Source organism: Hippopotamus amphibius, chromosome 17 (genome assembly GCF_030028045.1).
Source record: "Hippopotamus amphibius kiboko isolate mHipAmp2 chromosome 17, mHipAmp2.hap2, whole genome shotgun sequence".
Taxonomy (NCBI): Eukaryota; Metazoa; Chordata; class Mammalia; order Artiodactyla; family Hippopotamidae; genus Hippopotamus; species Hippopotamus amphibius.
Genome location: NC_080202.1, coordinates 57,593,804 through 57,606,976, shown reverse-complemented (window position 1 = coordinate 57,606,976; position 13,173 = coordinate 57,593,804). Strand labels below are relative to the sequence as shown.

Sequence of the window (13,173 nt, the reverse complement as noted above, 5' to 3'; positions counted from 1 at the left end):
ATGTCACTCTCCCCTGAACCAGCGGCATGCTCGGAGCCATGCCGTTTCCACGCACTCTTCCTAAATCAAAGCGTGTTGATTTCACAACAGTTTTGGGAAGAGAGTTTTTTCCCTGATGAAGTGAACTGCGTCCCAGCAGAGCAGGTGACTTCTGCGCACTTGCATGCCACGTGCTCTGCCAGCTCAGACACCGCCTGGTAGAGGGTACAAGGCGAGTCGGCCAGACTGGGGTGGCTTCTTCCCGCCGTGCAGGCTACCAGGCACTTCCTCCACCAGATTCAGTGTGTTCTGCAAGTGCCTACTTACTGAGCATCTCACATGAGCTGAGAGATGCAGAGCTTGTCCTCACGGTGCTTCCACTCCGCTGGGGGCACCAAACCAACCCAGGAACAAGGAGCAACGCAGAACCTGCAAGAATTAAGTGACATGGTCCTGACCGTGTGCTTGGTGATGTGGTCCGAAGCCCCCGGCGAGGATTAAAACGTTTGGAGGAGCTTGCGGGGGAGACTGGCAGTTGAGCAGGGCTTGAAAGGTGATAGGAGAAAGGAAGGCAGAGAGGAAAGTCTTTGCCCGCAGGAGGAATCACGAGGGTAAAGGCACGAGGGTGAGAATTAGCTTGATGTGGGGAGGGGAGGTGTCAGCGGGGAAAACAGCCTCACGCAGGCTGCAGGGTGTGGATCACAGCGGCGGGGGGACAGGGTCAGGAGGCTCCCAGTGCCCTCTGCTGCTTTCTTACCCTGTCACCCAACCTCACCAGTCCCTCGGCCCCCTCATCAGTAAAATGAGACATCGTCCGCTGCCCGGTGACCTCACAGAGGGCCACGAGCGTGACGTGCAACCGTGCGTGTGTGAGCACTTTGGGAAGCACAGGGGCGTCTGCAGCCCCAGGCGGCGACCTCGTCACGGGACCCCTTTGATGTGATGGGTGGTTAACAGGAGCGGCAGCTGGGAGTGTCTTACAGTGTCCCAGTGGCAGTGTAAGAGGAGGACGGGGCTGAGGCTGGCGTGATAGATCCATAGGCAGAAGGTGGGGCCCAGAGACTTAGCACCCAGGTACCCTGGCGTGTCATTTGGGATTCCCACCAAATTAACACTTTCATTCTCTGACCAGCTAAACTTGCAGAGACATTTGGGGGCAGGGAGACCGGTGGTGAGCTACTTTACTTCTATGCCCAGATGCTGACTGGCCCCCGCTTTCCCATTTTGCACCATTAAGCAAAGGACATAGCACGTCGCCAATCCCAGGCTCATTTTGAGCGTGAAGCAAGATTGAGCTGCGTTGGAGTCTCTCCTCTCCAAGGGCAGTGAGTACAGCTCAGCCTCTGCACTTCTGAGCTAGAGTCCTCGATTGAAAGATGTTCTCTGACTACCATATGACCCAGCAGTCCCACTGCTGGGCATATACCCAGAGAACACCATCATTCAAAAAGACACATGCACTCCAGTGTTCGTTGCAGCACTGTTTACAATAGCCAGGACATGGAAGCAACCTAAATGTCCATCCACAGATGAATGGGTAAAGAAGATGTGGTACATATATACAATGGAATATTACTCAGCTATAAAAAGCAATGAAACTGGGACATTTTTAGAGACATGGATGGACCTACAGACTGTTGTACAGAGCAAAGTAAGTCAGAAAGAGGAAGACAAGTATTGTATATTAAGGCATACATGCAGAATCTAGAAAAATGGTACAAATCAACCGGTTTGCAAGGCAGAAATAGAGACCCAGATGTAGAGAACAAACATATGGACACCAAGTGGGGAAAGCGGGGAGGGTTGGGGGGGGGAATGAATTGGGAGATTGGGATACCAAGTTGTACACTCTAAATATATGCAGTTTATTGTAAAAAATTAAAAATTAAAAAAAAATTTAAAAAAAGAAAGATGCTCTCTGAAGCAGCACCACATGTGTTCCTCTCTCCCATCCCGTAGCTGCAGCTTTTTCCCAAGAGGAAGGCAGTGGCTCAGTTAGAGACGAGCCTTAGGCTCCCCAAAGCCAGCCAGCTCCTGCAGGCATGAGCGTCTATACATCAGGGTCTCAGCCAAACCATTGTCCTGTCCAGGGAACCTCCTATCCCGAGAATCTCAGAGCACAGCCCACCCAGCCTTCCCTGCGTCTCTAAGACACTGACTTTGGCCTCCGGTGGGCCGGGAGCTGCGAGTTAGGACGGTCTTTATTCCCCTGTCACCGGGTCTCATGTCTGGCAGAGGCTGGAGAAATGGGGTCCTCCCTGCCCGCCCCACCCGTCAGGCGAGTGCACGGTCCCTCAGTCCCATGGGGGGCACGGATGTGCAGGGAAACAGTCGGCAGGATGGATGGGGACGTGAGCTGCCTCCTGTCCATCAGGACCGGCAGGGTTGCCGTGGGGCCTTTGGTGCACGTCTAAACTCACCAGAGGGAAGAGAGAGACACACGAGCAGCCCTGTTTGCACCCTCCACTGGTTGCTTTGTTCCCAGGGACCAGTTTAAAGGTTTCATTAGAAACCAAAGAAGTGTTCTTTTGGTTTTAAGAAACACGTTGGGCTGCAGCAGTTGGCATCCCTGCCTCCTGTCATGAGTCAGGCTGGGAGAGTCCTTGAACAGAGACAGAGCCTGACCTGATCCCTGCGTTTGGGTGCTGGGAAATTGCTCAGGAGGCAGGTGGTTTATCATGTCATCCAGGCCGGAAGAGGAGACCCAGGAGGACAGGCTGTCTCTTGGCTTTTTTATTTCTTCTTTGTGTAAAAGAAAAGGGAGGGGCTTCCTAGGTGGAGCAGTGGTTAAGAATCCGCCTGCCAATGCAGAGGTCACGGGTTCGATCCCAGCTCCAGGAAGATCCCACATGCCGTGGAGCAACTAAGCCCGTGTGCCAAAAAAAGGAAAAGGGAAAGCAGAAGGTGCCACGCTTGGCTGTTCAGCGTTCAGAGATGCACACTGGCCCCACTGGACCATCGGGATGTGGGGCTGTTTCTTCCCCAAGACCTCGCAGCCACACCACGTTGAGACCGCACATGCCGCCACGCCGAATCCTCTGTCCTTCCCCACCCGGATGCCGAGTCTGACAGGAACTAATTTGCAGAGGACACCTGTTCCTTAATTAGCCCCAGCTTGTGCTGTGTCTCCGTCCGGGCTGCGTGGGCTCCGCCCTGCGTGAGGGCTGCTGTTCAGCTGTCGGCCCTGCGCCTTCCTGAGCCTGTGGTCAGTCCGTGCTCCAGAGCGGGGGTAAAAAAGAAAGCACATCCCAGCTGCCCTCCAGTCCCAGATGTCACAGCTGTTGGCCACATCTTCCCAAAGAGCCCTTCACCATCAGTCCCCACCCTGAGGATAGAACTGGACTCGAGAGAGCCCGGCAGGGTGGACCCTCGTGCTCAGCCCAACTCACGCTCGCTGGCACTCAATGGTCACCTTGCATACGCTTCCAGCTCTGTTCTGGGCGGTGTGTCTGTGTGCTTGGTCCCTTTAAACGAGGGGTGCTCTCGGTGGGGTCCCATCCTACAGGCTTGTGCAAAGTGGGGCCTCATGTGTAGCAGGATCTTTTTTTTTTGGTTGCAGTTCACAGCATGTGGGATCTTAGTTCCCCAACCAGGGACTGAACCCACGCCCCCTGCAGTGGAAGTGTTGTCTTAACCACTGGACCACCAGGGAAGTCCCAGTAATAGGATCTTTTTTTTTCTTCTTCTAATTTTATTTTTGGCTGTGTTGGGTCTTCACTGCTGTGTGCGGGCTTTCTCTGGTTGCGCTGAGTGAGGGCTACTCTTCGTTGTGGTATGCTGGATTCTCAGTACAGTGGCTTCTCTTGTTGCGGAGCATGGGCTCTAGGCTCATAGGCTTCAGTAGTTGTCAGGCTTCGGTAGTTGTCAGGCTTCGGTAGTTGTGGCTTGCAGGCTCAGTAGTTGTGGCTCGCAGGCTCTAGAGTGCAGGCTCAGTAGTTGTGGCGCACGGGCTTAGTTGCTCCGTGGTATGTGGGATCTTCCCGGACCAGGGATTGAACCCATGTCCCCTGCATTGGCAGGCGGATTCTTAACCACTGCTCCACCAGGGAAGTCCCCTTGTAATAGGATCTTGATAAACATCTGCTGAGGAGGAGGATGAAGATGGATTCCCTCCTGGAGAGGAGGCCCCATACTGCTCATAGCAGCAGAATTCCCCGCCAGCCTGTGGGGCGGGTTCTGTGATCTCCCTGTTTTTAAGCAGTGGAAGCTTCTGAAACCCAGTCTTTAGGCTTCCACAATGAGATCTGACCTCCCACATAAGCCACCCGCCAAGAAAACGTCCAGCACCCACAGCTGAAGCATCACGTTTTCTGTGGGGGGCGGGTGGGGGGGGCCATCGCAGATCAGAGGTGAAACACCCCAGCCCTTGGCCCAGGCGCCCCAGGGTCCAGGTCGAGGAGGCCAGGGCCATTTGGGAACATTTGTGACAAGTGGCTTTGTACATGTTCTTCCACGTGACGTGTCCCTCTCCCATCCTTCAAAAGAGATACTCATCAGTGGAAAGTTTCCCTGAAGTGGTAATTTTCCTAAATGACTTGCTGATGGTGCTGCATACAGACTTGCTCAGCCAAGAGCACCTCGCTGTGTCCTTGGGCCGGAGGGGGACTGGCAAGGGCTGCCCGGAGAGCCCCTTTCCTCCGCCTCCCCCATCACCCCCACCTGATGGAAACGCTGTTCCTTCCAGAGCGGAAGCAGGGCTGGTTGTCTGCTCCCAGGAGAAAGCTCTTTCCAGAAGCCACCCAGCCCTGGTGACTGCCTTACCCACCCCAGCTAATTAGAGCCTTTCCTTAAATGGTACTTTAGTCTTTCCTGTCATTCATCCTCACAGTGATAATGGACTTGGATGAGAGGTCACAGCCTCTCCCACATCCTGCTCTCCTTGCGGGCGGGGCGGGAAGAGGAGGGACGGGTTCAGCCACCACACAGGGGAGCCGGGGACTGGCCGCCAGGCCGAGCCGCTGGGATGTGCTTACCCGATCACAGGGCCAGACCCGACTCCCCAAAGTGGGCCCTGCTCCCCACTTTCCGCCATCTGCCGCACTCTGGCGAGTGTCATTAGCATTAACGTGGTGAAATGGCACAGTGTAAATGTTAATAAGGTCTGATGCCTCCGCTGCTTCCGAGTGGCAGATTGGAAATGGTACCATCGTCGTAACTCCAACCGGCAGCTTCTAATTCCTCTGCTCTCTTGAGTAGCCTATTTGGCGTAGAAGTCCTCACCTTCTCTTGGTTCCCAGCCCCAGTCTCCACGGTGCCACATTTACCCCTGTTTTCTTTTGCAAAGAGGTTCAGATTTCCCACAGATCAGTTCTCTAAGGCAGGGTTTGAGTTCTTTTTTTTCTTTTCTCCTCCTAAGTACACAATGGCTTTCCCCTGCTCTCCAGAAAGGAGGAGTACCGGGGAGCCTGGTGCCGGCCGCCGCGGCTCCTCTGGCCGGGCTGCCACCCCGCCGCCTGTCCACTCCTGGCTTCCGGCGGTGGCCCCTGCTCTTCTCGGTCCAGGATGCTCCTCTGGCGGGTTTGCCGTGGGGGCCGCTGGCCCCGGTGCTCCAGGCTTGCCCGTCTCTTGCTGATTAGCAGCGTCCTGGTGGAGCCTTTCCCGTGAACCCCTCAGGATGGTGTCCGTCCATGCGCTGCGCCATCAGGGCCGCGGTGTCCCCGCCCCACCCCCGCCCCCCGCCCTTTCTTCCCAGCGAACTGTGAGGGCCCGGGGCATGCCTCGTGTTTGTTTCGGAGCCTCGCCTTCCCAACCTGTGCTTGCGCCAGCTCAGTGCCAGGCCCACAACCCCTCAGTCAGGGCTTGCCGAAAAGAGAAGCGCGTGGGACCACGTCCCTAGGATGTCACCTGGGATTTGCCTAGAAAGTAGCCTCAGGATATAAGTGTGAAGAACAGCAGAGAAGCACAGCCCTGAGTTTCTGCTGGACACCTGGCCCTGGGAACTCACCAGGTGATGCTGTCTGACCCTAGGGAGCCTCTGCCATTCCAGGGGCACACCTGGGCTAGGACCGGCCGGGGCTGGAGGCCGTGTGAACACAGGTGTGCCCTCCCCACATGCAGTGTGCCGCGTGCGCCCAGCCTTTGCGCCCTGTCACTCTCCTTTTCATCACCAGGCTGTCTTCACTCTCCTCCTCGGACCCTTCACCTTCTTTGACGTCCAGAAAACCAAGTACCTGCAGATCCTGACGTCGCTGATGAGGTGGATCGGTGAGTCTGAGAAACATCTCAAGTCTGCCCTTTCTCCCCTCCTCCCGGCCTCAGCCACGTGGGCCGTGGCCACATGGGCTCACAGCCAGGGCTGGAATGCGGTGAGGCCTCCGTGGACTCCCGAGGGCAAGAAGAAGGCAGGTGCTCAGTGGCCTTTTTACTGGTGGGGAAATTTAGTACCAAAAAAGATAAGTCTTTTCGAGGTCCCGTCATGTGGGCGGAGGCAGGGCTCAGCCCAGGACTGTTGATTCCAGCTGTGCTGGGTTCCCCCCAACCCACAGGTGGGCTCCGGGGCTCCTGGAGGCCTGGGTCAGCCTTGGGGAGAGCAGCCTGCTCTTCGTTCTTGTGGGTGCGCCGTGCGGCACCGCTGTAAACCCCAGCGGGCCGTGGTGGCCACCTCCATGTCCCCGGCCACCAGGGCGGGAAGAGACACCCCGTCCACAGTACCTTCCAGCTGTCTGATGCCCTGCTGAGCGAGAGCACCACTGCCCTCAGGGGAGCTTGGGGCCCTCTCCCCCCATACCAGCTCTGTAGTCAGGAGCCTGGTCACTCCCGACACTGTCCTGCTAGCCACGCAGAAGGGCCAGGCTGCTGGCCCACCTGCACCCCTGACCAGAGGGTGTGCATCTGCCACCCTCGCCAGCGGCATGGGGCTCTGGGGTCACTTGCATGCCTGTTTTGGTCTAAAAGCAAAGATGCTGTTGCTGTTCTGGTTGACGGGCCTGGCAGGGGCAGTCTGCCCAGCCTCCAGGACCCCCGAGGGGTGCTCCCCAGGACCCCCACTGCCCGTCAGCACAGAGGTTTCCGAGGCTGGGAGGCCTCCCTCCTGGCCCTCTTGCCCAGCTCCCATGGCCGCCGCACCTGTCCTGAGCAGGACTCAGGGTGCACGTCGCCCCTCATTCTATGCTGGCATTGTCACTAGATCGTGATGCGTGCAGGACAGTGTCTGATGCAGATGGTCTCCGGCAAGTCTGGCTCCTTTGGGCCCCTGGCTTCCCTCACGCCAGGATTCCAAGATCGCAGCAGAAGGAGCCGCTGCATCCTAGGAGTCCTGGTGCATCTCCACTCGGAAGGTGCCAGGTCATCCAGCACCTCCCCCCAACCCCGCAGGAGCAGGCGCTGCAGCTTGGGGGGGGGGGGGGGCTCCAACCCGGGAGCTCATGGAGGGGGAGGCCCCTGCCACACCCTGGGGGGCATCTGCCAGCGCCTTGTCTTGAGCCGGACTCACCAGCCTGTAACTTCTTCCCACCCTTGGTCCTTCCTGCAAGCAAATGAGAGCAGGGCTGAGCCGTCCGGTGTGTGAGCTCCAGGACCTTCTAACTCGATGAGCTGCCCTTCACCGTCCAGCCGAGACGAGGGAGCAGGTGGACCCTGTCACACCTGGACGGGGCGGGAGTCCATGTCTAACCTCGCAGTCAGTCTGACCCTATAGGCTGCTGTTCCCAAATCTCGTTCACAAGCTCCAAAGCCCTGGGTTAAACTAGCGTCACCACCTGGGGGAAATGCAGACTCATTCCTTAGACGGTGAGGCTCACGTGCGTTCTAGGGTAAGATGCTAGAAGGGAACCTCCTTGGGTGCCAGGAAGGGGATGTGTCCAAAAATTGGGATCAGAATTACTGGCCATCCAATCTTCTCCTTGTAAGTCTAATTATAAGAAGTATTTGAAAGCCCTAGTGATCTCCAGAAGGAACAGTTTTCTCTCGGTAAACAGTATTTGGAGAAAAATCTTCTCCCTCCTCGCTTCCCTGGCCCAACTCTGTTGTCCCAGCTCCTCTGCTCCCTGAAGTTGGGTCCCCAAGTCCTGGGGGTCTGGCCCCTGGCTGGCTCGGGGTTGACTGTCCTTGATCTGCCGCATCAGCTGTGGAAGGGGCTCGTTAAACGCTGGTTCTGTCATTCGGCGGGGGCAGGAGCAGGGAGGGGGAGGGCATGCGGTAGCGGGCACAATGGATTCCCCGTCAGCCCACGGAGGACACCGGCCGGATGATGACAGTTAACGGCTTCCGTAGCACCCGGGGCCTGTTTGGCACAGCGAGATCCTGTCTGCGTCTGGTGAGGGATGTATTTATTAAAAGGGAGAAGATTGTAAGAGGGAGAGGAGGCAGCTGACAGCACATAGAGAGCAATCGTCTGGACACAGGACACCAAGGTGCCCCTAGACGCGGGTCAGACCCAGCTCCCGTCTGCAGGAGCAGCGCTGAGCTCCCATTGCCAGCGGGCCACAGGGTCCTCGGGCACCTTGAACAGCCCCTGCCCCTCCCGGTTCTGCTGTTGGAGTTCTCCTCCTCCTCCTCCAGAACCGGGCTCAAGGAGTGAAAGCCGCGCTCAGTTGCTTTAGAAAACCAGCTGCTCTCTCCCCCCGCTTAGTCCACCCGGCCCCCGGTGACTCCATCCTGCCTCTCCCTCTCCCAGCCAGAGCCCACCCCCCACAAGGCAGTAAGGGGACTGCGGGGGGCGCCTCTGGTCTCCCACCTGCAGCTCCTGGGCCCTCGGAGGCAGCCCCTTGCAATGCGGCAGAGCGAGGTGGCCGTGGCCTTGAGAGAGGGCACGAGGTGGAGACCAGCTTGTGAAGGTCGTTCATTTTGGTGGTGACATCGCTGTCTCTGCAAGTCACTTGCCTCTCCCCTCCCTCTGATCCAAGAGGTAATCAAGTGGCAGCAGCCTCTTGGCAAACCTTCTCCCCGGGGCGCTGCTGTGGGTGACAGCTGCAGTGGGTGACAGCACAGGCCAATTGTTTGTGAGAGACTCAGGCCTCTGGGCTTGAAAAGTAGACCCGTCTCTGACACAGAGCCCTCTCAAGTGGAAGACAAATCACCCAGCGAAGTCAACTCTCTAACGTGTCGTTGAACCCGGGGTTCGGTTCCCAGCCCAGGGCATTGGGGCCACCCGGGCGTTTTCCTTCATAGACCCGGTGGAAAGGGTTTCCCTGGTCCTGACCCCAGGCAGCAGGGCGGCAGCAGGAGGGGGGACAGGGAGCAGAGATCGTGGAGTCTGGGGAGTCCCCAGGCAGCCCCGCTGTCGGAGGGAGCGAGCCCTGCCCATGGGATGTCGCGGGGGGCGGGGGGGGGGTCTCTCTGCTGACCCAAGCTGACCGCAGGTGGTTTTTCTAGAACTCCTCCAAAGGCAGTGAGCACCAGAGCCCCATCTGTCCTCTCAAGTCTGCGCCAAGTTGTGAGTTTGCAACAAGCTCCCTCTTCATTTTGCTTCTGAACAGCAGCTGTGCGGCCGTGCCCCCCGACCTCCCTCCTTCCCACGCACCCTGCCTCTTCCCGCTGCCCAGATTAGGGCCCAGACGGTCCAAGAGAGCCGAGCGGGGAGCTCAGGGTGGCAATCAGCTGGCTTGGGTTCTAGGAAGACACAAGGGAAGAATGAGCACCCAAGGGACCGGAAAATCATAAATAAATGTGCTGAGCCGGAAACGTTCTTGCGCTTAATTAGGAATTTGTTTTGCCATCTGTTGAAATCAGGCTAGGGCAGACGTGCAGGGACCCCACCCCGAGCCGGGCCCCCCGGAGCTCCAGACAAGCTGAGAAGCTTTTAAGCTGGTTGCTCCAGGGCGCATGCCGTGCCATGTGCTGGAAGCCCCTGGTGCTGCTGGGATGGGCTGTAAAGGCTGGATGGCCTTTGCAGATAGCCACTTGTCGGGAGAATGTCAGGACGTGTCTGACAAGCGCCAGCGTTGATTCATGTCTTTTGCTGCTCAAGTAAGTTCCGGGGAGACCAGGCTGCTGGAGTTCGGGAGACCCGGCTTGCAGCTGCCCCTGAACTTGTGTGTACGAGTCCTGGCAGGTGAGCCTTGTCCAGGCCTCAGCAGACTTCCTGACCTGCCCCCCGGTGCCGTCCACTTGCTTCTGAACACGCGGCTCCGGCCCAGGTGCGCGGGTCGGCCGGTGTCCGCTGCCAGTGTGCACTGACGGGCCGGCTCCCCGTCGGGTGGTGGCAAAGGCCGGAAGATAAAATGGGAGCGTGTGGAAGCGCTGTCAGCAGAGCCTCAGCAGCAGGTCAGCATCCAGACATCAGCCCCATGCGCGTCCCCGCCGTCAGCATCTCCGGCCACTGCAACCCGGGAGCGGCCTCAGAGTGAGCCTCCCTTGGGGCTGGCTCAGAGATTGGGGACGTGGCCCAAGCTGCCCCCAGGAAGAGCTGTGCTGCTGGGTGTTCCCCGGAGAGATCGTGGAGCATCACTGGCTGTCTCTGTGCGGCCACCCCTCCGCCCCACCCCTGCGCTGGTCCCTGGGGAACACGTGGCGGGGAGCCCTCCCTGCTCCCCACCAGCCTCTACCCTCACCATCTTCAGAGAAGCCTGAACCCAAGAGAAACAAGACGCAGGCCCACCTCACAGAGGGACCGGGCTTCCTCCTAGCTCTCAGCTCCCACTGTCAGACGTTTGTCGACCAGGGACACTTAGGAGACGCCGATGACGGTGCTGTCCTTCGTGCCCACAGGCCCAAACCACTGAATGGACCATTGAGACTGTTCACCACCAACCCCAACCCCCGCCTCCTGGCAGACGCCTCCCACTTGGGGACACGAACAGCTGGCTCGGCTCGGGGCGCCCATTCGGTGTGATTAAAAAACCAATTCTTTCTAATAAAGGCAGCTCTGGCGCAGCAGCCCTCCTCAGGCTGGGGTGGCAGGGACCCACAGGGCTGCCTTCCCTCTGCTTGCGCGCTCAGAGCAGCGCCACGCATCGCTACTCCCGGCTCTGTGCCCCTCAAAGTGGGTCAGCACCATCCTCCCCAACTGCTGGGGGATGAACGTGAGCCTGCCTCGTGAATGTTCTCAGCCCTGCTCTCCCCACCTCCCCCTGGCAGGTGCCCCAGATTTGCCTTCCAGACCCAGCCGGCAGGGAGAGGTGGGACCTGGTGGTGGCAGCCGAGTGGCAGAAGGTCCCCAGGAGGAGACCATCACCTGGGAACAGAAGGGCTCTGGTTTTACCTGAACCCAGAATGATCTGTGGCCGCATGGCCGCCTCCCCTCCCCAGAACCATGACTGATCTCAGCTGAGTGTCCCCTGGTGGGACTGCTCTGATCTGTCACCACCAGCAGCCTGGGGTCTCCTACGCCTGGGCCATCTGCTCCCCACCTCCTGTGGCCTCAGCATGCCAGCTCGGTGTTTGCATTCCTTCATGGCCTTTCACCGCTGTCCCCTCACCCAGCTGGTGCTTCTCGGAGGGCCAGGGAGGACCCCCCTCCCAAAACGCAGGCAGCACATGGGCCCCCTCCGAGCTTCCGGCCAGCCGTGGCCCTGAGCATTTGCTGCTGCCCTGCCCCACCCCCACCCCCCAGGGGCCACTGTCCAGGGCTCTCCTGGGCCATCAGGTGTCGGCTTTCCCTGTTGCACAGCCAGTGGAGGGAAGCCCGGAAAGCCTTTTCACGCACGTCTCATCTTGGTCTTAATTTGATTCTCAGTTTTCTAAAAGTTCTCTCTGCAGACACAGGTCAGTTGAAAGGAGAGGAACGGAAGGCTTCTGTCTTAAGGCTTTTAGGGTAGGGTGGACATGAAGTTTGCTGAAGGACCAGCCACGTGTCACCAAATGACCCCTTTCATTAGTGGCAAGAGTGACCTGAGGGCTCCGCTTGGCCCCGAGCAGAGGCCGTGGCCCTCCCGGCCGCACCTCCCCTCTGAGTGGCCTCCCTGTCATCGGCAGCTCTGCCCTGCGTGTGGCCAACACGTGTGCTGACCCGGCCGTCGGGTGGGGACGCCTGCTCCGCCAGGAGGTCGGCAGGCCAGCTGCCTGGACCCGGGCAAGGGAAGGGGGAAGAGGCCCAGGCGGAGCGAGGTGTCTGCTGGGCCACGGTCATGGGCGCCTCTGCACAGAGTCAGGCTACACACAAGCCAGGGTAGAGCCCAGCCAGGCGGCCAGTCTGGCAGCCATGTCCGTGTGCAGAGCGCGTGCGGCCCCAGCAACCCTGGAGCTCTGGGATTTATATTCAGACCAGGACAACCCAACGCCGTTGTCACAGTACTGCCTGTCCCCTTTCTCGCCTTCCTGGTTTCTCTACACCCAGCCACTGCTTAATAGCTGTCTTAGGTGCAGGCTACTGTGACAATACCACGGGCTGGGTGGCTTAAACAGCAGAAATTTATCTTCTCAGTTCTGGAGGCTGGACGCGGAAGATCAAGGTGCTGTCAGGCTTGGTTTCTGGTGAGGCCTCCCTCCCTGGCTGGTAGACGGCCACGTTCTCACCGTGTCCTCACGTGGCTTTTGCTCTGTGCGTGCAGAGAGAGCGCCGGGCTCTGGTGTCTAAGAAGAGCACGTATCCCGTCAGGCTAGGGTCCACCCTCATGACCTCATTTAACCTGTAATACCTCTTGAGAGGCCCTGTCCCCAAATATAGTCACGTCAGGGGTTAGAGCTTCGACATACCAATTGGAGGCGGGGACAGTAGCAGGAAGAAAGGGAGAAGAAAGGACCGAGCAGCCCTCAGGAGAGGTGACCTTCAGGAGAGGTGAAGGTGTGGAAGTTTTATGTCTCCAGTGTCTGGGAAGGAGATTAGTCCGCCAGCAGCCAGAGCCCCTCGGCTGTGCTTTCCCAGGGATTACAACCTGAGCTGGCTCAGACGGCTTAAGAGTGAAGAACTGAGAGCCTGCGCTCCCAGGCGCCACTTGCCATGCCTTGAGGGTGCGGAAAGTTGAAGAATGAAAAGGCCAGAACTCTTGATTTCATACTTAAGACTCGATTGCTTCAGAGACTCAAATACCTGCCCTTTATCCACGACCTGCTCCTCCCGACACACTTGGAAGAGGGGAGGCTCTGCCCCGAGTCCTTCTGGAGTAGAACCTCAGTCCCAGAAGTTGATTATTTAAACGTCCTTCTCTTCTGCCTCCATGATGATGACGGCCTCAGAGCTAGAATCCTCCAGAAACCACAGGGCTGACCCTGCATGGGAAAGTAGCCAGATTGGCTTTAAATTCCCTCCCTGCAGTGAAAACCCAGGAGACTCTGTTGTCCGTTATTGCAAGCAAGGCCAGCGATCACACAATAGCT

General features: G+C 58.3%; 1 protein-coding gene across 2 annotated transcripts in view; it reads left to right on the top strand.

Moving 5' to 3' along the window:
• TMEM104 (transmembrane protein 104) overlaps positions 1–13,173 on the top strand; it is a 56,638-nt gene that overhangs the window by 33,445 nt on the left and 10,020 nt on the right. For both annotated transcript variants that reach the window (XM_057716453.1, XM_057716452.1), the window contains exon 9: positions 6,090–6,183. In XM_057716453.1, the coding sequence (XP_057572436.1) occupies positions 6,090–6,183 (94 nt within the window). The remainder of the gene's footprint in view (positions 1–6,089; positions 6,184–13,173) is intronic.